The sequence below is a fragment of the Petromyzon marinus genome, chromosome 14, assembly GCF_048934315.1.
Source record: "Petromyzon marinus isolate PM22_M1 ecotype Great Lakes invasive population chromosome 14, UKy_Petmar_22M1.pri1.0, whole genome shotgun sequence".
In the NCBI taxonomy this organism is placed as follows: domain Eukaryota; kingdom Metazoa; phylum Chordata; class Hyperoartia; order Petromyzontiformes; family Petromyzontidae; genus Petromyzon; species Petromyzon marinus.
Window position 1 is genome coordinate 2,703,546 of NC_133680.1, and position 24,136 is coordinate 2,727,681.

The 24,136-nt window shown below is 51.7% G+C and overlaps 1 protein-coding gene across 1 annotated transcript in view; it reads right to left on the reverse strand.

Moving 5' to 3' along the window:
• Positions 1–22,086, reverse strand: part of WIF1 (Wnt inhibitory factor 1) — a 30,862-nt gene extending 8,776 nt beyond the window's left edge. Inside the window, exons 1-8 of the mRNA XM_032954359.2 lie at positions 21,280–22,086; positions 15,338–15,477; positions 8,587–8,695; positions 7,503–7,643; positions 6,613–6,708; positions 5,692–5,787; positions 4,524–4,619; positions 3,180–3,275 (exon numbers count right to left, since the gene is read on the reverse strand). Of these exons, the coding sequence (XP_032810250.2) occupies positions 3,180–3,275; positions 4,524–4,619; positions 5,692–5,787; positions 6,613–6,708; positions 7,503–7,643; positions 8,587–8,695; positions 15,338–15,477; positions 21,280–21,415 (910 nt within the window). The 5' untranslated portion in view covers positions 21,416–22,086. The remainder of the gene's footprint in view (positions 1–3,179; positions 3,276–4,523; positions 4,620–5,691; positions 5,788–6,612; positions 6,709–7,502; positions 7,644–8,586; positions 8,696–15,337; positions 15,478–21,279) is intronic.
• Positions 22,087–24,136: the final 2,050 nt, after the last annotated feature.

Here is a 24,136-nt window from a genome sequence, read left to right on the forward strand (position 1 = left end):
GGAATTTCGGTAAAGCCAACAACGTGCCCCGATTCCCGCCGGGCAGCTGCCACGACGCACACAAAAGCCTCTCTCCGCCACCGGACCGAAGACCAGAACACACTCGGTTTTTTTTTACCCCGCTCGGGCATTCCCACCGCGTCCCGCCACTCCGAGATGGCTCCGTGACGTCACACCGAGCCCCCCCCCCCCACCCCCCACTCGCCCCCCCTCCCCCCCATCGAGATAAACGCGACGGCCACAATTGGTGCGGCTGCTCCCCCCAAACGAAGGAGAAGGGCGGCAGTGATCGCCACCGTCGGACACGAGCGCCTCGCAGGAAAGGACGGAGGTGGAGCAATGAATCCGGGCTGCCGAGTCAGGCCCAAGTGCGGGGACGCCGTGATGTTTCGGGCACGCGACCGGGGATGAATGGAGACCGCCTCCGGAGGATGGCGATGGAGGCGGGACCGGAAGGTGATCGGGGAAGATCACGCCACGGTCCGACCGTAGCGTCAAACGATGAACATTTGGAGGGACGTTAATCCGCCTTGGTGCGAAGACGCAGCGTGAGCGGCGGAGTAGAAGCGGAGAGAGGCACTGCAGGAGATAACCCGTGGAAGGGAATGGCCACGTGCGCCCATCGGCCCGCAAGTCCGAGGGACGAGAAGAGGAATATGAAGAAGGAGCGAGCGTGCGGGGTTCTTAGAGAGAGAGGGAGGGGGGGGGGGGGGTTGTGGGTGCAGTTGCTGTTTGGTCGACTGGGGGTCTGCTGCTCACAGGCTGCCACCGTCAGTCCCGGACATGTCCCATGCATCAGTTCCCCGGGGGTGCGGGCCAAACCACCCTACCCCGCAACCCCTCCATCATGCGTTGCCCTTAAACGAAAACAGAAAAGCAAAACAAACGGAAACTAAAAAAAATAACAAAACACACCGGGGCACGGTGGCAGCTGCGGTCAGTTGAAAGCATCCGGCTGTTTGTACAACTGATGCGGCCGTGTTTGCTGGACTTCCTGAAGGTGTTGTGGTATTTGGGGGAGGGGGGGCGGAGGGGGAGTTGCGTGGGGTGGGTCAGGGTTGTGGAGGGGGGGGGGCGTAGGGGGGGCGTAGGGGAGTTGGGGGCTGTCAGGGGTAGAGACACGAGGAGGATCGTGGGGGGGGGATAGGGGATTTTGAGGACATTGAGGGGCTTCTCCATCTCCTCAAAGCCCTCACCGCCCGGGCAGGGCGACAGCTCAATGGAACCCCAACCCTAGAGGCCTCCCTCGCACACACACCGCCCCCCCCCCCCATCACCCCCTCTAACCTACTCTACCACTACAGGGTCAGGTGCTGATGGCGAGCACCTTTCAAGGCCCGCACGAAACATTTGTTGCAAGCACCAAACAAAGGCTGAGATCCTCCGTGTAGCCTCATCGGACCGTCGCGGAAAGTGCTGATGATATCGCGTGCCGGCACGGCACGGCACGCGATAGGATGAGTGGCCACCACTCGGCCCGGCCGCCTTATTCTCCCCCAGTGCTGACGTTTACACCACACACCAGATCCTCATTTGAGGCTGAGTCGACCACCTCGGGAGCCTACGGATCAGTTTAGAGTTACACCACCGATGTTTAGGCATGGTCAGGAATTGAACTGAGGCCGCCAGGTTCGTAGCACGGTGCGCTAACCACATGCTCCACCGCTCCCCTAGTACCACGCACGCACGGGCGGCGCCTGCCTCGCAAGGCAGACCGAAGCACATCCCATGGGGTTCGTTTTGCACCGTGACGACGAAATTTCAAAGCTTCCGAGTTTTTTGTTTGTTCAAACGTCCTCAAAATAACTCCGGGGAAAATTTGCACTTTGCCACCAATTTACCATCAAAGCGCTCTCAGTGATGGTGGAGTGCAGCTTAAATATACAGCCGCAGAGGAGATGGAGCCGGAAGGATTTGAGCGTCGAATCACGCGCGATATTTTCCACGGGATTTCCCCAAGGACGTGAAGTTCAACTTGTGCTACTCCCATCGTAGGTTTTGTTGTCGCTTGCGCCGGTTATAGCAGGCTCCTGTTCTGATACGACGTGTCGTGACCCAGCGCCTAAGGAAGCTCCCGGCACGTGGAGCGAAACGTCGGATATGATGCCAAACACACGAGGTGCATCGTTGGACATTTCCACGAGACTGGCTCGCCCCTCCGCCCAGTGTTATGGAAACTAAATTATTTGTGTGCGTATGTTTAACTTCGTTTGCGCCGTACGTAGCTAACCGTGCTCATCTGAGGTGCGGGGGAAGGACAACAAACTAAACACAAAAAGCAGTTCTATGGAAATGAGTTTTAAATCTAGATTTTACAAAGTACGTATGTTGAAACAGAAATTTAAAAGGTAAATCAAGTAAATCAACCTGCATCCCTCGTGGGGCATTGCTGGATGAGGGCTTCCCCAACGCCGTGCCAGTGATAGGCGTCGTTTGACCATACTTCACCATGCTGGTCTGTGCGGGTTGGTGACAGCGGAGAGCACAGACACAATGGATTTTCTTTTTTACTTTTCCAAGTTGACAGGGCAGCCTCGCTGCAGCCTATAGCACCTGTCATGCACGGTCATCGCCCATCCAATCGCTAACCAGGCTCGGCCCCTCTCTTTGGTTCCGATGATGAAAGCAAGGTCGGGCGCATTGTAGGTGATTTGGTCATAGGTCAAGGGTCAGTTCACCGACTTACCCACACTGCGCCCCGCCACCACGGGTTCAGCAGGCAGGCAGGCAGGCCGACAACGGAACGCCCGGTTCACCGGCGGGGGGCGGTGGGGGACGACGACCGATCGACAAATCCAACCGGCGTCGTTGTCGCTTTGTCGTTGGCTCCGCGGCGCGCAATCGCTCGAGAATGACCGCCGCGAAGTGGAACCTCCATCCGCAGGGCGACGACGACGACGCCGCTGCGGCCGCGGCTCGCGACGACGCCGTCAGCTCCGACGACTACGGCTGGGACGTGCCCGTCCACTTGCCGTACCCTTTCCTCGGTCTTGCTCCCGCATCGTGCTCTGTTTCGTTTAGTTGGTGCAAGTCGCTGACCCCCGCCCCGACTCGACGTCTGTGAGAAAAGAGCTTCGTAGCTAACCCGATTCCCTCCTCCTCCTCCCTCCTCCTCCCTCCTCCTCCTCCAGTCTAAATGACGATTCCGATTCTGAAACAAAAATTCCGCGAAGACTCACGTCGAGCGCAGTGGTCACCCTCGTAGCCCTTGGAGCACTTGCAGCGATTGGTGCCCACGCACTTGCCCCGGTTCTGGCACGGGGGGCTGCACTTGCCTGCAGGGGGAGGGGGGGGCAGGAGACAGAGGCGTGGTCAGTGTCCTGCAAGAGAGAGAGATCTCAGTCGCTCTCGAGTCACCCATCGCCGGGTGGCGGCGTTGATTCGTGGTCCAGCGCCGCCTGCGAGCGATTTTGTGGCTCGAGACGCACGCACCGGTTCCTGGCGCTTCATTGCCCAGTGCGGACACTCCTCGACTTACGAACACCCTCGACTTACGAACACCCTCGACTTACGAACACCCTCGACTTACGAACACCCTCGACTTACGAACACCCAACGACTTATGAACACCCCTTCCTATTAGCAAGCCAAAATCGTCGACTGAAAATTAATATATTTTTTTCTCTATCTCTTAATGTTACTGTAATTTACGTTTTATTTACTATACATTATTTATTATAGTATTACAAGCAGGTGTACAATATTTATTCTTATTTAATAGTGAAACGCTTCCCTTTTTTGTTGTTGAACCGTAGCACGTTTGAGAACACTGATCGCATGGGCATTTAAATGCAGTACATTTTTGCGTCCCGAATTACAAACCGTTCGACTTTACGAACGGGCCTCAGGAACGGAACCCCGTTCGTAAGCTGAACAAGAGCTTTGTAGCTCATCGGATTCCTCCAGTATAAATACATATTCTGATTCTGAATATCTTCATTGGAAGGCAATGAAGATTCGACTATTATCACGTGGAACAACTCGGTGATTGGGCAGAGCGCGTCACAGCCAGAAGCGGGTGACGGCCCAGCAATGTAGCGAGTCCGAGAGAGATGGAGCGATGAAGCCGGCACCTCGGGTGAGATCGTGACATCGCTGAATCACCAGACGTGGCGGCGGCGGCTTGGTTAAAGGGACAGGGGGCCGTCATCCAGCAGTAGATTTACCGTGGCTGACGATAAGCGCTTTGAGGCCTCGTGCGAATTGCGCTATAGAAAACCGAGTTTATAACTATTATTATTAGATGATGGTGACGTTGATGGTGACACCAGTATCATTTGACACATCAGTTATTGTGCACGGTCCACAATTCCCGTCCGGTTGTTTGTGGGCACGTGGCTGTTGCCCCCCCCCCCCCCGCCAAGTGGCTAGTGGTGGGTAGTGGTGAGGGGAGAGGAGGGTGGGTGGGTGGGCAGGTCGGTGAGCGGAGCCCGATGCGGCGTGACCACTTTGCCGGTGCGGTGCGTTGGTGTGGGTGGTGGGACGCCGGGTGGGTGGGTGAGTGAGTGCGCGTGCGTGCGTACTGTGCTCGCAATGGCTGCCGTCGAATCCCGGCGGGCACACGCACTTGCCGTGGTGGTAACACGTGCCGCCGTTGAGGCAGCTGTTGCTGCAGTTGGCTGAGGAAGGAAAACACGGGCGAGCGAGGAGGCAGCTGAACAACCAAACCGCAGGGCGTCGAGGCAACCGCTTTCGCGGTGTCATTCGTTTAAAGTGAACCGGATGTTGCCCGTGACTTTTCAAGATTCCACATTCTCCCTGGTGAGATGTTAACTCCCTCGCCTGGTATGCAGGAGGTGGTGGGTTCGATTCCGAGCCTGACCCTGCTGTATATTTGGAGTCTGCGTGTCACTCTCCCCGTGGTCGCGTGGATTATTCTCCGGGTTCTCCGGTTTTTCCCTCCATATTTAGAAACGTGCATTGAGAAAATTTGGCTGCTATAAATTTCCACGTGATCAGCCACTTCGTTGGGCTATCATTTGTGGCCAGGTAGCTTCTGAAGGAGCTATGTAGCTCAGTGGGCCTTACATGGTAAAATAAAAATGTTTTCAAGTTTCTACTTTAAATTATTATTTCTTATCATTACGCTTGTTTGCCCACGAAAGCCTCGCCGTGTCTCAAGGCTATTTTTCAGGAGGGTCCTGCCATGTTTTTGCAGTTGTAGGGGGCGAAGTTGCTGCAGTGCGCGATCCCAATCGAGTGACGTGCAGTGTAGTTTCTCATCATTGCGGTTGTTGTTGCTCCAATGCCAGTGACGTTGTACTTTTGTTTAGTGATGGGAAGGAAAGGCCAGAGAAGCCGGAGGATTTGCAGGCCACAGGACGTCGAATCCATTCAGATCTCTCGCAGAGGCGCGCGACCCCTCCCGTGATAGAGCAACGGCCCCCAGAAGCGGATATCACGGAGCTAACTCGGAGATCCCTTCAGGTGACCTCCGTGCCACGCAGGAGGGGGGAGGAGCAGGGCTTCCCCTCGTCACACGAGGAGTCAAGCAGATACATTTAATTCTCAGCGATGGAATTTATCCAAATTAAGTGGAACACCAAATGCTACGTGATGGGTGCGGTCATTTGTGACCGGGCTGAGACCATCAATTCACGGCACTTGGGGAACCTCGAACTGAACCCCGACCCGACCGTGGTGTCGCTGCAGTGTGGGGGGGGGGGCGGGCGCGTGGGGGGGGGGGCTCACCGTTCTCACAGTAGACGCCGCTGAATCCGGGGGGGCACAGACAGAGTCCAGGGCTGATGCAGAGCCCCCCGTTCATGCAGCGGGGGGCACACAGAGCTGCTCCCGGCACGGACACACGCGCAGGCACGGGCTCATTACTCCACCCACAGTCAAACTTCGCTCAGTGGGAGATCGCTCATTCTCCTCCACCGCCCACACAATCTGGAGCTCCCCTCCCCCAGCCATCCGTGCTGTCGAATCCCTGCCCCTATTCAAGTCCGGGCTAAAGTCCTTCCTCCTTTTCTCTGCCTCTCTCCCACTGCTTCTGTGTATATTAAAAACAATATATATAAGGCCAACTTATTCCACACCGCGTCTTGAGACCCAGTCGCATGTACGCGCCTTATCAATCCCAACATTGTACTGCAGAATAACATTTCACTTCATTAGCCCGGGAAAAAAACCTCGCTTAGTCTCAAGGCTCCGGTTCCAGGCGGCCCCACGTGTTGGGATGCTCGTCCACGCGTGAGCACAACCGCGCTGCATTATTTCGCGGTCGTCCTGCGCAGCTCTCCGGCGTGTGTTTGGAGTTGTGTACATTCGACGCCGTAGGTACCGACGGTTTCGTTCCCACGTGCCGGGAGCTTCTGTGGTTCCCTGCGGAAGCTTCCAGCAACCCGAACGCACGCGGGAAAGCTGTCGCGCGTGTTTGCCCGCGTGGGAGTAACCGGTGATCGCCTTCAATATCGCGCTGAAGTTTAAACCGTCGTGACGCCTCCGTACCAAAGAGTAAAATATCAGCACCCTGGTGCCTACGTTGGGTCTGCGAGTCGAAAGCCACCACCACCACCACCCCCCCAATCCCCGCCACCGACACCCCGGGACGACGCCGCCGCCGCCGCACACAGAACCACGGAGCTCTGTCTCGCAGAGCACTGCCACCTTTCTCGCAGCTCGCCCCGAAGAACCCGTCCGGACAGTCGCACGTGTCGCGGTCGGTGCACACGCCTCCGTTCATGCAGCCCTCCTTGCAGCCAGCTTCACACGGGCAGGTGGGGAGGGGAGCGGCGGTAGGGGGGGGGGGTACAGGGGGGCGGGGGCAGCAGGGGAGGGGGCAACAACATTAGGGCAGTCATCATCGTTGTCATTGCCACTTGTTATTTATGTATCGCATCACATCTGCATGGCAGGGTCTCGAGATTCTGAGAGCCGCCAATGAATACCCAAACACGCGGGCAACATAACTGTCTAAGAGACCCATGGATGTAATATATATAGATATATAAGTAAGGAGCCTTGAGACGTTTCACCCGAAGACGGCGGCACCGCAGGACTCGCGTTCGATTGCGCGTCGCCACCAGTTGATTGTCAAACGACGCTCGCCCCGCGACGACGCCGTCAAAGGCGGGAGAAAGATTTTTTTTTAAACCCCCACGGCGTTCCGTTGGACGAGTTTCCGTGGTCGGGGAGCGCACGGCGGGGAAGACTGGAGCACGCGGTTCTCGAACGAGAACGCCGAGACGCGCGAGCCGTGCGTCCGTCTGACGATCCCTGCGAGTGCCCTTCCCGCGGTGACGGCGCCCAAGTGATTCAGGCGGACGATCGCGATGTCGCGCCACCGGTACCGCCTGGGGTTTTTGTTTTGTTTGAGACGGAGGTCAAACGGAACTCAAAGTTCATTTCTGCGCGGTCCCGCGAGAGGCCGAGCCGTGGTGGTGGTGGTGGTGTGGTGGTGGTGGTGGTGCGGTGGTGGTGTGGTGGTCGGGTGGTGGGTTGTGGTGGTGGGGTGGTGATGGGGTAGTGGTGTGGTGGTGGGGGTGACTGACGATCACCTTTCTTGCACACTTTGAAGAAGATGGCGTTCTCGGGCGTGCTCAGGACGATGTCGCCGTCCTGGTTGATGATCTGCACGATGGCCTTGAAGGCGGCCACCCCCTCCTGGGAGGCCAGGCACGGGAAGCTCACCTGCACCACTGCGCCAACGCGCGACGCCACGCGGGGCGGGCAGCCGTTAGAAGGCCGTGCGAGGCTTTTGACGACGACAACAAGGATGAGGACGTTTCGCGCCTAGTAGCAGTAGGAGGCTTTCGCGACCAATACCATCCATAATAGAGTTTTTTTTTTGGGGGGGGGGGGGGTTAGATCGCGTAAATATATAAATGTGTCGTTCAAACCCGCCACCACCCGACACAGCCAACTAGTAATGGTTGTCACGTAAACAGAACGTGCCAATTCGTCACTAGTACAGCACACCGGTTGTGTGGTGGAAAGCCAAGCCACAACATTTTCAATCTGATTACGACGTTTCCAAAATATGGCTATCGCCTGATGAAGCTGGTTGTAATTACTGGCGAAACGTCTTCCCTTCGTAGCCCGGTGCCTCAGTTGCCTCCGGCCCGTGGACCTCGGCGGCGTAGTTGGACCGCCTGCGCCACGTGTTGTGTTGCACCGCGCCACACGCTGCGAACCCGTTCATATCGCTTGGCATCAGCGCATCCATTCCATCAACCTTGCCAGAAATAAAATGTTTTTGCTGCTCGCTACTGCTCGCTGCTCGCTGCGGTAGTGTGCGAACAATGTCACTTGTTCGCTGCTTAGCATCGCCCGTGCTGTGCCTGCCAAGGTATTAGTAATACCCTCCCTCCCTACCACCACCACCACCACCCAATTGTGGTTCCTCGAGTGCGACCGCCCACCGGAAATGTGGCGAGGCGCAATTTGTTCAAACAGCCCATCGCAGCAAACGCCACTGCTCATCGAAAGCTCATGCGGGAGGTGCGATCCACTTTACACGTCGAGCAACTCATTGCCATCGGATTACCAACCACGGCATAGACGGTTTGACAGCGGCTCTTCCAATGCCGTAGGAGAGGTGCAGAAAGAGAGAGACACAGAGAGAGAAAAAGAGAGACCCACCAGATGGCTCGTTCGGGATGGTGCCCAGGGCTGGGATGTTGACCACAGGGTGGCCCATGATGTCCTCGTCCAAGGACCTCATGAGCTGGAACTCGTAGAAGTACTCCGACTGCCGGTGCGACAAAAGGAGTCTTGAGACTCGGCGAGCCTCCCTCGTGGGTAACAATGCGAGGGACAGATAAGGCGGCAGTTGCGTTCCTCAAGAACGCCGCGTTGTGGAAAAATCGCGTTATAATAAACAATATATGATCTAGGGTTAAAGCACAGTCCGCGATAACGCGTGAGACGCGTAGGCTGAACCAAGACCGAGACGCGTGGGTAGCATCTAGAAGCATCCAGCAGCATCCCGCCCTGTGTGATGACGCTACGCCGAGGCAGCCGTACGACCGCTTATTCCTACTCGCGCTGCCACGTAGTTCCGTTCACTCGATCACGTTGCTTCCAATTCGCATCCGCGTTGTAAAAAAAAAAAAAATCTTGTTCCCCGATACGCTAATCGCGTTATATCCAATTCGCGTTATGAAAACACGCGGCGTTATAGTACAACAGACTGTATATATGTACTTGGTAGCGTCTACCAGATAAATGAGGGAATGCCGATGTGATCCTGACATGCGAGATGACGTGGGGCTTCCTGTTTTTACGTTGCAGTTTAAAACGCTTTGTCTCTGTGCGTCTTATCATTCGTGTTTGGCCGGCACGCATTTCTTTCATCTCTTTGGGTTGTCCCATCAATTTCAATTTGTGTGTGAACTCCCTCCCTCCCTCCACTCTCTCCCCGCACCCTCCCGCACCTGGTCCTGGAAGCACACCCCAATAGCGACGAATTATGTCGTTATTCTGCTGCTGCTGCGTTGACAGCGGTGCATACGTGCAAATAGCACCAAATAAAGTCAATGACACTGTGGCCTCAACAAAAAATACTCTTATATAAGCGCACAACTTTATCTGTGATGAACGCTGCACTACGCCTCGTTTTCATGCAGGGGGCGCTGCAAACCTACGCGCCCCCTGCATGAACGACGGAGGCGCAGGGACAGACGTTCGATCACGTTGGAATCGATCTGCAGACGGCGGTCTTCTCGCACGGCCAGCAGCTCTACGTCGCCTTATCTCGATCCCGCAATCCTAAACAGGTGAAAGTCCGCATCGAACCGAACCCCCAGCAAGGCCATCTACTTGACGACGAGAGAAAATTCACACGAAATGTCGTTTTCGATTAAGTCTTCCAGATGTAAAATGACATAAGCCGTTAATGAAGAAATACAATTATCTAATTCAAAACATAATACAATAACAAAGATGTTTCATTTTAAAACTTCAAAGCTGAGCATCGTCGTTCGTATGCAATTTTTTTCGTGACTTTCCTGGCACGAAGGCCGTAAACGGTTGTGAGGGGCGCCACAGGCGCCTTCGAACACCCCCTAGTTATGAATATAAAATAGGCGACGGTTATGGCAATGGTCCGTCTTATTCACAGACAGCGCATTCTTCATGAGCCGTGCAGAAGAAGAAAGAAAGAAGAGCCATTCCCCGAATGTGTTGGGAGGTTGTCCCCCCCCCCGCCCCTTCCCCCGATATTGATGGAGTGCACCTGGGGCATACATCACACTTGACCCCAGCATTAGTGCCGCTGCACCAATTGAACGGAGCCGAAAGCGGCGGCCTTGATGGATCGCTCGTTTGGCCTTCAAAGCGCGATCCCAACGGCAGATCCACCCCGCGAACCACCGCTCATTCAACGCGTTGCCCTTTTATCTAGCCAGGTGACGGCCCCATTGAGATTCATGATTTTCCTGGGAAATGGGGAAACCTTGGCAATTAAACTCCGGAATTTATATCCGGGGAAGGAAAATGTGCTTCCCATTTGTTCTGAACTGGGAGGGGGGAGGGGGTGGGGTAGCGGTGGCGCTGCGGTTTTGTCGCGCGCCGCCCGTATTCGATTTCGCGGCCACGGCTAACATCAGTGGCGCGTGATATCTAAACCAGTTCCGGCCCTTCGCTTCAACAGCAGCCCACGCTTACCGGCGTGGCGAAGTACGGTCGACCAAACACTTTTAATCCAGCAGTGGATTGACAAGAAAGGGCCACACGTTGCTCCAAACGTAACCCCCCTCCCCCAGGCGTTACGTGGAGGCCAAGAAGGCGTTCGCATGTTCCACGTGGAATAATTTGGAAACGGATCCAAACGCGACGTTCTCTTCTTTCATCTTACGCGGGGTCAAGCAAGAGGCGAGTCCCCTCGAGAAGCCAGGGAGCGGAGGAGGAAGCGTGTCGTGCATTATACAACGCTCTATCGCGAACGGCAATCAACCAAACAACCACCACAGCAGCCTGAGCCTCCCTCCCAATCCGTCACCCCACGTAGAAATGCTTTCAAGTCTTAATATGTCAAAAATAATATACGTAAAACAAAATATGTAGAAATACAAATGTTTTAGTGATGAATTGGCATGTTATGTTGACGTGACAACCCTTACCAGTTGGGTGTGTCGGGTGGTGGCGGGTTTTAACGACACATTTACATATTTACGCGATCTAACCCTAAAAATCTCTATTATGGAATATAATAAATGTTTATTGCTTCCACACTTTACCAATCCAACTGTTGAGTGTAGCTCCCCCCCCCGCCCACGCCGTGTTGATCATGGGGTTGTTGACCGTACCTCGACACGCTGGTCAGTGCCGCCACGGTGGCGAGATGTTAACTACCTCGCCTGGTATACAGGAGGTCGTGGGTTCAATCCTGACCGTGACACCTGCTGTATATTTGGAGTTTGCGTGTCTCTCTTTGCCCGTGGTGGTCGCGTGGATTTTTCTCCGGGCCATCCGGTTTTTCCCCTCTACATTTAGAATCAACGTCACACGTTTTGAGTATTTAGCTGCTTTAAATTCCCACATGATAAGCCACTTCGTTGAGCTGTCATTTGTGGCCAGGTCGCTTCTGACAAAGAGCTATACATAGCTCAGTGCGCCTTACCTGGTAAAATAAATAACAAAAATAGTTTATATCTCGATTTAAAGCTTTCGTGACTGCAAGGATTCATCTTCTTTGATTCTTTCGGTAAAGTCATTCTACGTGACTTTACCGAAAGAACCAAAGAAGAAAAATAGTTTAGTTTTAAATAGTGTATCGGGTTAAGGGGATGGGGCGGTAGGGCAGCCAGTGCCAATTCAGATGTCACCCGCCACTGATGTAAGCCGTGGCCGGGAATCAAACTCACGTTACTGGTGTTCGTAACGAGTGCGCTCAGGAATGCGCTAACGCTCCACCCACCTGTATATATAAATAAATAACCCCAAATCCGAAATGTGCCACCTCACATCAATGTTGAATTGTATTTCAAGTTTACTCGTTGTATTTCCTTTCAAACTGTTCTTTATTTTGTTTCCCGTTTTGTTGCGTATTAGGTCTTAATTTTGCACCGTTGTTGTTTACACGTGGGATCCTGTTAGTGCTCTGTGTATTCGACGGTATTTATCGCCACATTTTCATCTGCCGTGCTCCAATCTCATTGGCCATTATGAGGCATTTTCGCCAGATCTCCCTGGCAAAGGAGACGTCTGGTCCAAAATTGTCCTTTAGGCTAGGGGTGGGGAACCTTTTTTTCTGCCAAGGGCCATTGGATATTCATAACATCATTCGCGGGCCATACAAAATTATTAACTTAAAAATAAGCCTGTTATATTTGGTCAAACATTTAATTAACTCACCCCTAATGTGATGGCTGGAACTGCTTCTCTTTGGGCGAGGCGTGTGATGATGTTAGCTGGTATTGATGATGTTGCTACTCACAACTGCTTTTCCAGTTTTGCTCCGAGGTTTATTGAATTTCGAGTCCCGCCTGCGGTTGCCTTGGCAGGGCCAGAGACCAAATGATTTCGCGGTGCCTTATACGGCCCGCGGGCCGGACGTTCCCCACCCCTGGTGTAGGCGGTCTTAAGGAAAGGAATAGAACTGCAAGGCCAGCGCGTAAATACATAACACGACCACAGCCTCTTGCCTGCGCGATCTGGCGCCGATCAAGCAAAGCGGCAATCTCGCTTTGGCGTCTTCTGATCTGACACTCGTGGCGAGACAATGCCACAAAGAAGGATCCTGTCCCTGGCCTAGGCCAATCGGTTTCAAAGACAATGCATTTAAGTATTATCAGGGGATGTTCGTTCGCGTGTTTCGCCACAAGTACACGTGGCTCATGCAGACTTGATGTCTCGCAATCGGCATCTAATTGATGTGTGAACATCTCAACACCTCCTGTTTCATTTCCAGAAAGGCTAAATAACATAACAGAGCTGTTTTTGGGTGAGATCGCGTAAATATGAATGTGTCATTAAACCCACCACCACCCGACACAGCCAATTAGTAAGATTTTTCACGTAAACAAAACGTGCCAATTCGTCACTAGTACAGCACTAACCGGTGTGTTGGAGAGTAAAACTCACAACAATTACAATTCGAGTACGACGTTTCGCCAGTAATTACAACAGGCATCATCAGGCGACAGCCAGATTTGATCGCGAAAGCCTACGCGTTGAACAGGGTAAATACACATTTTTGTTCATCAGTTTTGATACTGTCAAAAAAAAGAGTCCCGTAGATATAGAGCGATGATTTGTTTTTTCCTCCGCCCTCCCCGCAAATTCTCCAGAAACCTCGGGGGGTGATTGGAGAGGGAGCGGCGATGCCCAGGCTGCCTGGCGCTCTCCTCTCCGCGAGCACTCCAGCGGCTCGCAGCGACCTCACAAATAACTTCACCGCTCCACCAAAGCGTCCCACGTGGCTCGCGGCACTGCTGAGAATGTGGCACGTTCCCTTTACGGGGGGGGGGGGGGGCATATTTGCGCCGCATACGAGGTGGGGTGGGGGTGGTGGGGTGGTGGTGGGGGTAGTGGGGTCATTAATCAATGGGCTGAGCGGTGACCTCACCGTGCACAGCGCCGAGTCTCGGGGCTCACCGCCCGCTCATGTTCCTCCTCCCAGTGGGAGCGCCTCGATGTTGGTAAAAGATAACACGGATCATACGGCGGCGGGAGGGGGTGCATGGAGGTTTATTGTTTATTTTTACTTTTTTTTCACCAGCTGCCCGAGGGTTCGCGGACAATTGAACCTTATGGCGGGACCCCGGGGTCCCGCCATAAGGTTCATTTACATCCACGTTGTTTGACTCCACGTGATCCTCGCGCGTGTTGGAATGTTTTTCGTGAAGTTCCAGCGCCGAGTGGTTTTTCGCGGCTGTGCTGTTATAATCGATCTCAGACGTGTTTTTTTTGCATCGTATTGCGTGCCCGTGTGCGTCTTTGTCGGTCGGCATGATGTCACGATGTCCGACGTTTGGCGCCGGGCGCTGAAGAGAAGTGCCCCCGACACGTGGAGCGAAACGTCGGACATCGTGCCGGACAGCACAGGACCCAAAACGAGTTAATTTTTTTCATCGAGTTTTTTTAACTTAATCGGTCCCGTTTTTTTTCTTCATGTTTCCAACAGTATAAATAAGTTGATTGCTTAATATAAATACGATTGAGTAATGTGCAGCCCTTTGTCAATCCACTGCTGGATTAATGCATCCCCAATCTGGGGCATTGTTTTACGAAACTTCACACCGCACAGGTCAGCACGGGCTGGTGGAATTAAAGATCCCCGGACTGGTTTGAATCTTTCTCGCCACTTCTGGAAGCATTGGGTGGGGTTCCAACTCGGAGCGCGGTGCGTTAACCGCTGCGCCACCACTCCACGTGCCACAAACATTTTCCAAACCGTCGAGCAAAGCGGCAACGGGTCAATCTTAATCCCCCCACCCCCTCAATTCGTGAAATTGACCATCGTGACATTGTCATCATGAAGACATCATTATCGTCGTCGTCTTGCCAGCAGCTAACCGCAAACACGGACCACCTTGGATCTCCAAGTAACCCTCGCGTCAGTCACGGAGAAGCCTTTCATCGTTAGCCAACGCCGACATCATTTAGTCAGTACATTTAAACACATGGCAGTGAATTGACACATCAGATGTTGTTAGTCGCAGGCTCCCTGCGAGGTTTACGCACTGGGTGTTAATCCTCTGCCCTCTCCCGGGCAAGCAGTGCCCCATATTTACTCGCTCGGTGCGGCTCTCAGTGCTCACGTTGGGGTGCCACCCGCAATGCACCATGGGGGTTTACGACTCTCCGGTCGATTCTCGCGGTCGCGCCGTACGTGCGGCTCTCCCATGATGGTCGGGGGGGGGGGGGGGTTCGCGGTTGTTATGACGTCCGACGTTTCGCTCTGCGTGCTCGGTGGGAGGTCGCCGATTCTCCTACGCCGCGTTACCCCCCATGGTCTGGAATCCCCCCCCCCCCACCTTGCCTTAGCCCGTTTGTGCTGTGCGATATCCCTGCCCCCCATCTCAGCACGTGGAGCGAAACGTCAGACACCGTGCCAAACAACACGCGGTACAGCCAGAGAATAATACATGGGTATACTTTTTTATATATAAATAAATATATATTTCAATTCTTACAGAGAGGAGTGACAATACCAATGTATCTGGGTACCCTTTGTAATCGTAATCTGATACTGGAGGAATCCGATCAGGTATAAAGCTCTTTTTCACAGATGTCCAGTAATCACAATTTGCTTCCAACCAAATCACCCGTAATGCACCCGGTCTCTTCAGATCCTGGTATCTAAGGACGCTCGACCCTCGATGGAGCCTCAGAGTGTTGCATGGATGGGCTGTCACCGTGCATGATAGGTGTCATAAAGCTGCCACACCTCTCTGGCAGCCTGCCACGTGAAGTTGATGGAGGGGATGGTGCTTGGGATGGCTGGCATTCTCTGCTGCGCCCTCTTGAAGTCGTGCGTGAACGGGGCCATCTTCCCATCGGAGACGATGTAGATGTTTTCCTCCAAGCCTGCGCGACATTTCGGAAGGCAACTTATCGAAAATTGTAACAAAAAAAAAAGAGTTTTGATTGGATCGACAAAAGACCCATTTTTTGTCATTCCACTTTTGTCAATCCACTGCTACATGAAGGTCTCCGCGTGCCACGTCAGTCGGGGTTGTTGCTTGACTATACTTCATCACGATTGTCAGTGCGGGTTGGTGAAGCGGGGCGCGGGAAGGCCAAGATCGGTTCAGATGTCACTCGCCACTGATGTTAACCGTAGCGGCAATCGGTTCAGATGTCACTCGCCACTGATGTTAACCGTAGCGGCAATCGGTTCAGATGTCACTCGCCACTGATGTTAACCGTAGCGGCAATCGAACCCAGCTGGTTCGGCTTCATACCGCAGTGAGCAAACCACTGCACCACCGCATCGCCATTTACTTTATGAAGTGTCGAAATGAAATCTCAAAATGCTTTTAACGGCGAAAATGTCATTAAAAACACAACTTAAACGGGACCGTGAATGTTGAGTAACGCAATTATAAGAATTAAAACTAGACATTAATTTTTGTTTAACAATAAGTAACCGCAGCACGATCGTGCTTAATCATGAGCAAGTTCCAAAAGGTCGGGTTTCACATAGGCTTGAAGAGAGGGGTGGAGAAAAGGGATGATATAAAGAGGAGGAGGATTCCAGTTCCAGGTTCCACAGCCCAAGGCATCTACGTTATGCAGCCTGGAGCCGATTTAGGACATTCCACATGACTATGACGGTGAGCCAGTCCACCCATCAGACGGAACATTATTTGGTGATAGTACTACGTTGGCAGTGGTGCACAATCAACTAACACCCAACACATCCGTCAATAACACAGTGATAATACGGGTTTATTTGGGTTAAAGCGCGTAATGCTATCAATGTGTCGTTAAACCAGCCACCACCTGACACAGCCAATTAGTAAGGTTTATCACACCGGTGTGCTGGAGTGGCTTGGCTCTCCAACACACCGGTGTGCTGTACTTAGTGACGATTTGGCACGTTCTGTTTACGTGACAAACCTTACTAATTGGCTGTGTCGGGTGGTGGCGGGTTTGACGACAAATTTATACATTTACGCGATCTAAACCAAAAAAAACCTCTTTTGTGGATGATATTGATCGCGAAAGCCTCCTGCGTGTTAAAGAACACAGTGACCTTCAAGCTAAAACATAGAACATATATCTAATACCCCGTGTGCTATGAAGAAGGGCCGTTACCTAAAACGTCACCTATTTATATTTATTTACATTCATTTATTTTCCCTGTAAAGGCCACGGTGTTAGTTTGTTGTCCGTCCGCCGCTCCTCCAATGAGCACGGTTGGCCATGTACGGTGCGAAAGAAGTTCCAACGTACTCTACGCGTTCGACGCACTCTCCACGCATACGAGCCGATGTGTCGAGTGTCTTGTTAACACACGAAAACACCGACGTTGGCTTCCCAACGCTATTCAGTACCTAAGCAGTCGAGGCGTTATTAACTCGTTGTCCAATGTATTTTTGAACGCTTGGAAGTGTTTTTTCATATCTCTACGTAATACGCAAGGTGTTCATGCCCTTTGTTTAACCCAAGGAAATCTCTCAGAATCTCAAGACTCTTTTCTTCCGGAGGGTCCTGCCAAGTTAGGATCTTTTTTTGCAATTTCCATCAGATGAGCATTTTATTTCAGCGGGAGGAATCTGGTAGAGTGTCTGGAGAAACCCCACGCACACCCATGTAAGGCTTAACGCTCCACACAGATGGATTCAAGAAAATCCATTGCTGTGCAGCCATCTGGCCAACCTCGCGATGAAATAAATAAATAAGCACACCATATGTCTCTGCATGCATAATTGATTTGTATTCAGCAGGACAAAATTTAACTTCCAAAATACCACATACCTCGTATGTCCATACGACAATTCGTTTTGACAAAATCACCCGGAATGTGCACAACCTCATCATATCTCGGAAGCTATGCAGGGCAGAGCCTAAATAGTGGTTGGATAGTGACCGCCTCGGGCTTTGCATGCGCAATTGGCATTGTTTGGTAGTAGAGCGGTGGTGGAGCGGTTAGCGCTACGAACCCAGCGATCCGAGTTCGATACCCGTTCGCGGTAGACATCAGTGACGATTATCTGAACCGGTGCCGGGCCTCCCCGAGGTCGACTCGGCCTCAAACGAGTCCCTGGTGCAGTCTGTAAACATCACCACTGGGGAGACAAAGGCGGCCGGTCGTGGTGCTGACCACCCACCCCCTCGTATGCCATGACGGCCTTCATAGGTGCTTGCTAATAACACTTTCCCCAACAGCCTGTTTAGGCTACACGGGGTGGGGATCTTTGTCTGTTTTGATCGTAGAGGGAGTGCAGCGAACCCAATGTTGTCTCGCCCTACCCCTCCCCTCCACTTTCACCCACCTGACAAAACCGGGGGTCCAGCACATGAGAAGTTCTTACACTCATATGGAAAATCAACAGCCAAGTGTCCGATGGACCTGACCGACTCCCGCCATGGGAACGTGGAAAGTTTCACCGTCGGTCCTGATCCGTCGACTGAGACGATCGCTCATCAATGCCGCAGCGTCATCAGCATCATCGGCAGCAGCAGGGGCTGCGATCTATCCCCTGCTCGATGAAGAAGGCCTCTCCGAGCCACCAACCATCGCAATTCAACATCATTTCATACAGCTCCAAGATCACGCGAGCCGATTCCAGGGCTCCAACTCTTCGTTGGGCGTTCTCTCGATCGTTCGCCCTCCTAACCCCACCTTTGGCTGTCGCTCCGTCGCAAGTCTCGACCACCGGGCATCGGCCATCGTGCCCCTTCTAGCGACGTGTCCTATCAAAGCCCAGTGTGTGTTTGTAAAAAATAAATAAACGCAAGGATAAAGGCGCAGCCCTGCAATTGCTTGCTCAAGCCACTGCTGGCGGAAGGGGCCTTCGCTCACAGAAGCTATAGAGACCGAAACAGGGAGATTTCTTCACGATTCTGGTTAATCGCCTAATGAAGTTGGTTAGTAATCACCAGCTAAACGTCAGGGTACCCGAAATATAAATTATGGCCAAGGCTACGATTCTGTCGCGGTAATCTTGAGCAACATTTATGACCCCGATCCACGGAATTTCTGAATGAAAACAAAGAAAATACGTAATCCATCGAATGGTAAATGTTGTGGATTTACTCTCCAACATACCGGTGTGCTGAAGTAGTAACTAATTGTCGCGTTTTGTTTACGTGACAAACTTTACCAATTGGCTGTATCGGGTGGTGGCGATTTTAACGACGCATTTTTATTTTTATTTAAAGCTTTCGTGACTGCAGTAATTCATATTCTTAGTTTTTTCGGTAAAGTCACGTTGTTGTTTCCCTTCAACGTGACTTTACCGAAAAAACTAAGAATATGACGCATTTATATTTAAGCGATCTAACGCAAAAAAAAACCTCTATTATGGATGATATTTGTCGCGAAAGCCTGCGTGTTAAACCAAGCCCATTTACAAGTAATTCGGCCCACTCTTCCACAGTGGCCAAATATCTTCTAAGAGGTATACCCCCACTTTACCCCACCACACGTGACCTTCCAATATTGCTGTGGTGTGTGTCCATTTGATTTTGTACCGTTCGGTTGACAGCGCCGGTGAGATTCAAGAAACCTCTCCCATTTTAAACAGCCGCGCCAGGAGGTCGAATCGAACCGGCGACCTCTGGAATGCAAGTCCCAGCGTGCTCATCGTCAGCAGCAGCATCCTCAGACGAGTGTATCCATCTGCAAATAATGAAATCCCTTCCCGTGCTCTCTGGCGCCGATAGAGCATCGCACATGTGAATCGGCATTGTCCGAATCAGCCCCCTGGTGCGCGTCTAGCGGAGTCTTGTCAGATGCGACGATATATTAAAAAAACGATCGTTTGGTTATGGTCTCGTTTATTTTGGGGCGCAGGTAAAACTCATTGGGCAATAGATTGATGGGGACATATCGCAAAGACACCCTGATTACAGCAAAACAACACGGACAGTAGCACTCCAAAAGCTGTAGTCAAATTGCGAATGGCAATGTCGTGCATCAGCATCGCGATACAACCAGCAGACAAAATACAACACGGCTGGTAGAATTCATCACAACGTGCGAAAAGTATTGGGTGCACAAACAAAAACAGAGACCGATTAAGATCGGTGAAATTATAGAAAACAAACAAACAAACACAATAATCCCATGTGTAACTAAGGGTCTGCGGAGGAGAGCGATCAATTGCACTTAAATCCGAATGCATTAAACACACACAAACATGCACTTGCGAAATCAAGCAAGTGATGTCGACGTTCATGCTGTACACTGTCTCGACAATTGACCACCGCCATCTGAATCCGAGTCCGCGCGGCACGACCCGTCCCAGGAGACGGAGCGATGGAATCGGAGCGCGTGCAGGAGGCGGATGGCCTGTTGCGTCCCAGGATCGTGAGAGATGGCAACGGGCTTGGGGATTCCTACATCCAGCGGTGGATAGATCGCGGCTGATGATAAGATTGGCGATTTACGTATTGAACTATGCGTGCATGCTCAGCCGAGTGATGTATGAACCGTGGTGAAGTATGGTTGAATAACCCCCATAATTACCTCAGCATGGGAAAGGCATTCGTTCAACAACTGATTGATTCGAGGCTTTCGATTTACCAAAGCAAAATACGATAATTATATTATCTATGTACATGACATTTCGTCTGAATGGATTGGAACCTGGTTAAAAAACATTTAAATACATTTAATTAAATATTATAGACTTTATACGGTTGCCAAGACAAATAAGATTATACTAGAAGAAGTATTTCTCAGGTACTGGGAAAAAGTAACCTCCAAGGTAAATAATTGCCAATCAAGACGATATTGTGCAGACTACTCAATATTGCCAGACTATATAGTGCGCACAAATTGCTTCGTCGTGATCTTTCACCACGTGACAGCTTCCCTGCATTGTTTACAACTTTTTTTATCCTTAAAGGTCCAACGCTGACCAAGATAGTGTCACTGTCCTCGGCACCGTGACTGAAATATCGAAGTTCAATGAATGTTGCTGGTCACTCTGCACCTCATTTCTGTACGGGCAGAAGTTGGAAAGGATGATGATGATGACAGCCCGTTGTCTCGACGTACGACGGAGTGGCAGCCAAAGGAGGAAGGAATCACGCCCGGAGAAGGAGCGGTGAACTAGTCATAACCTACAACGCTAGACATTACATTACTCCTACACATTATGGCAAGAGATGTAGCGGTCTCTGGTATGGGATTGTGGAATTTCCACCACTGGCTTAGAACCATTAACGGAGGAAATCACCGTCCCACGCGAGTCCATTCTCCCTTGAAACATAAACCCTTAAGTTTCAATGGGGGTTTCCTGAAAATATCAACGAAAACTGAAAGAGCGCTTTGTCACGGTGGCGAGATGATAACTACCTCGCGGGGTATACAGGAGGTCGTAGGTTCGATCCAGACCATGACTCCTGGATATTTGGAGTTTGCATCTCTCTTGCTCCGTCGTCGCATAGATTTTTCTCCGGGTCCTCCGGTTTCCCCCTCCACATTTAGAAACATGCGCTTGGAGTATTCGGCTGCTATAAATTTCCACACGAGAAGCCAATTCGGTGAGCTATCATTTGTGGCCAGGTGGCTTCTGAAAAAGAGCTACATAGCTCAGTGGGCCTTACCTGGTAAAATACAAAGTTTATAGTGTTTTAGTCACTGCTAAATGAATGGGCTGCCACCCCAGCTGTTAAAGTGTTACGGTGCCGCTATGGCATGCAGGCTCTTACCGATCAGGTCCCGAGCTTGGGTCGCGTCTATCCACAGCGCCAACGGGTCCTGGCTCATCATGGGTCCCGCATGGATGCCCGGGGCTCCACACACGACCACCACCGTCAGGGCCACCATCGCCCACAAAGGATCCATCGCTAATGAACTACCTTCAATGGGCAATGATGAGCTACAAAAAAAAGCACACTGGAGCTGTGCTCGATGAGTCTTGTGCTTAAGTGTGGTTATGGTTCAGCAAAGTGAATGTGCTCTCAACTGTCGTGGTACTAACAGAACGGATGTTAGGCTAAATATAAAATATTGGTGAATGTATGTCAATATGCGTTCTGGAACATATCTATAAAATATATTCTTTTATGAACGATTGCCCTGAACTATTTCCCTGCATAATGTGACCCATGTAACAATAGACAATGTGTAGTTTGTTATATTTATGTAGCCTGTGTATGGTTGGGAATGTATTGTTTATGCATATACTCAGTATAGATCTAGTAAAATTTACACGTATAATCAACGTATATATCTACTGACTAAAATTATTTATGTAAATCCTAACCTATAGATGTATTTTATTTACGTATAGTTTACTTAGAGATGTAGTTACTTACTTATGCTTTTACTATCTACTACACATGGAGCGTGACGCAAACGTGGGAGCTTATGTCCCATCCGAGTTGCAGGGTCTCTCTTATCGGTTGTTCGAGTCACTTTTGCTCGACAAGTGCTGCCCCTCCCTCCCCGTGAGTCTCCGCGTCTCTCTCTCTCTGTTCGCCGCTCTCCCCCTCTCCACCGACTGCTGTTTCTGCTCTCTCTCTCTCTGCCTTGCATTACCCATAAGAAGGTGGTGGGGGGGGGGGGGGTGTACGTAGGAGGAGGAGCCGATTGCATCCAGGGGCCCTGGCTGGGCACTCGGCGGATTGCAGCTCTCTTGATTAGGAGCCCTGCAAAAGGGAAAACACCGCACACGCACGCACATGCCAAACCCCACCTACTGGCTGGGTGTAGAGCAATCTTAACTTTGATGGGTGCCCGGGGATATGATGATTTGGGGGGGCTCTTTTTCCACTTTCGATTCCTTCCCGCATCATTTTGTTCACCTCCACACATGCCCAGTGCCAACCACTCGCTCTCGTGGTTCAGCCACCTTATGTTATTATCAGTTATCTGGTTTCTCAATGTTACATACAAAGTGTAGGAGCGTTACTGAACAGTTAAAACGATGTTAGTTTTGGCCCGTAACTGGAAGAAATACATTCGTAGTGGTGCGATTGGTTTTAATGATCAAGTTACCTCAAAAAATTATCTTCGTGGGAGTAATGCATCTCAACTATTATAAGACGGTACATGTATATATTTAAAATATAAATTGGGCTACCCCCACCCCCCACAAAACACCCCACCCCCGCGCAGGCTGCAGCGTCAATGCAGTCCGAGTGGGTGGCGAGATGTTAACTACCTCGCCTGGTGTCCAGGGAGTCGTGGATTCAATCCCAACCCTGAAGCCTGCTGTATATTTGGAGTTTGTGTATTCTCCCCGTGGTCGCATGGATTTTTGTCAGGGTCCTCCGGTTTTTCCCTCCACATTTGGAATCAACATCACGCGTGTGGAGTATTTGGCTGCGATGTATTTCCACGTGATTATGAGCCACTTCGCTTCTGAAAAAAATATGTGTTTAGCTGAGCGAGCCTTATCCGATATAATAACAAATAATTGTTTTAATTTAGCCTGTCGACGAGTTTTGTATACAGTACATACCCACATGTTTGCTCATCCTCTCCGCGTCCCTATCGCGTGAAAAATCGAGCAGTGTGCAGGCGGTGCAACTGCACCGACGGCGCCCATGGCGATGGAGGGGGAGGGGGGTCCAGGAGCCTAACCAGCGCCCGTGCCATCCGTGGCACGTCACTGATGTGGCACGAGGCTGGGCCACGCTCTAAGTTGCTCGCGGTAAATTTGCATTCGAGTCGGGACGGTGTTGGCGCACGGCCGCAATCCAGCACCGTGGACGCGAGGGTTGTTGGTGGATCGCACAGAATGCCCGCTGATGGTCGTGCCAGGTTGGTGTCCAGGAGGCGCCATAACCCTGGCTCGCCAGAAGAAGGCAGCAGCATCGAGCACAGCAAAACGTGTGCCTCTGCTCCACCTCGGTTCTGCCCGTGCGGGAGAGAGCGTTTCCCCCCCCTCCCCCCTTTTCTCCAGGTGCTCCGGTGTCCCCCCCGCACGGCAGCACTCGTTCATCGGCTGATAGCGCAGCGCGATACGGAGAGGAACGATGATCTTGGGCCAACTGTCGATCACGCCCGTTCGCGACGTGGATTCCTTTCCTTGCGGGTGCATCGTGGTTCCTCCGCGCGCCCCTGACTCGTCCTCGCTCTCCGAGAGTGAGCGAATGCCATGCGGCGAGTCGCAAAGACGAAATTATAAACGTCGATCCTAAAGTCGCGATGATTATGCGACGTAACGGTGGCACACGCTGATTTGAACTGCAGTCGAGGAACTTATACGAAGGATATTTGTTTGAAAAGCAAGTGCAGCAAAGCACAAAAATAATACGATATAAATACAAATTACAAGTACAAAGGAACGGGAGACTGATATCACCGTAACGTCATATCATAAACATTGGAATCATTGTGAACAGTGCCATTGTGGCAACGCTGCCAGTCTCCGTGATACCTTTAAGATGCAGTGTGGTAATCTATTGCCTGGCCAATGTGCGTGTGTACAACGTGCAGTGCATAAGTCATTGTTCCTGAGCTGCAAAACTCTCTGATCCATACAGCTTTGGCCACTGATGAAACAAATCCACACCGTCCAAAATGAAAAGAAAGACAAGCAGCCTTTGAAAAAAAAAA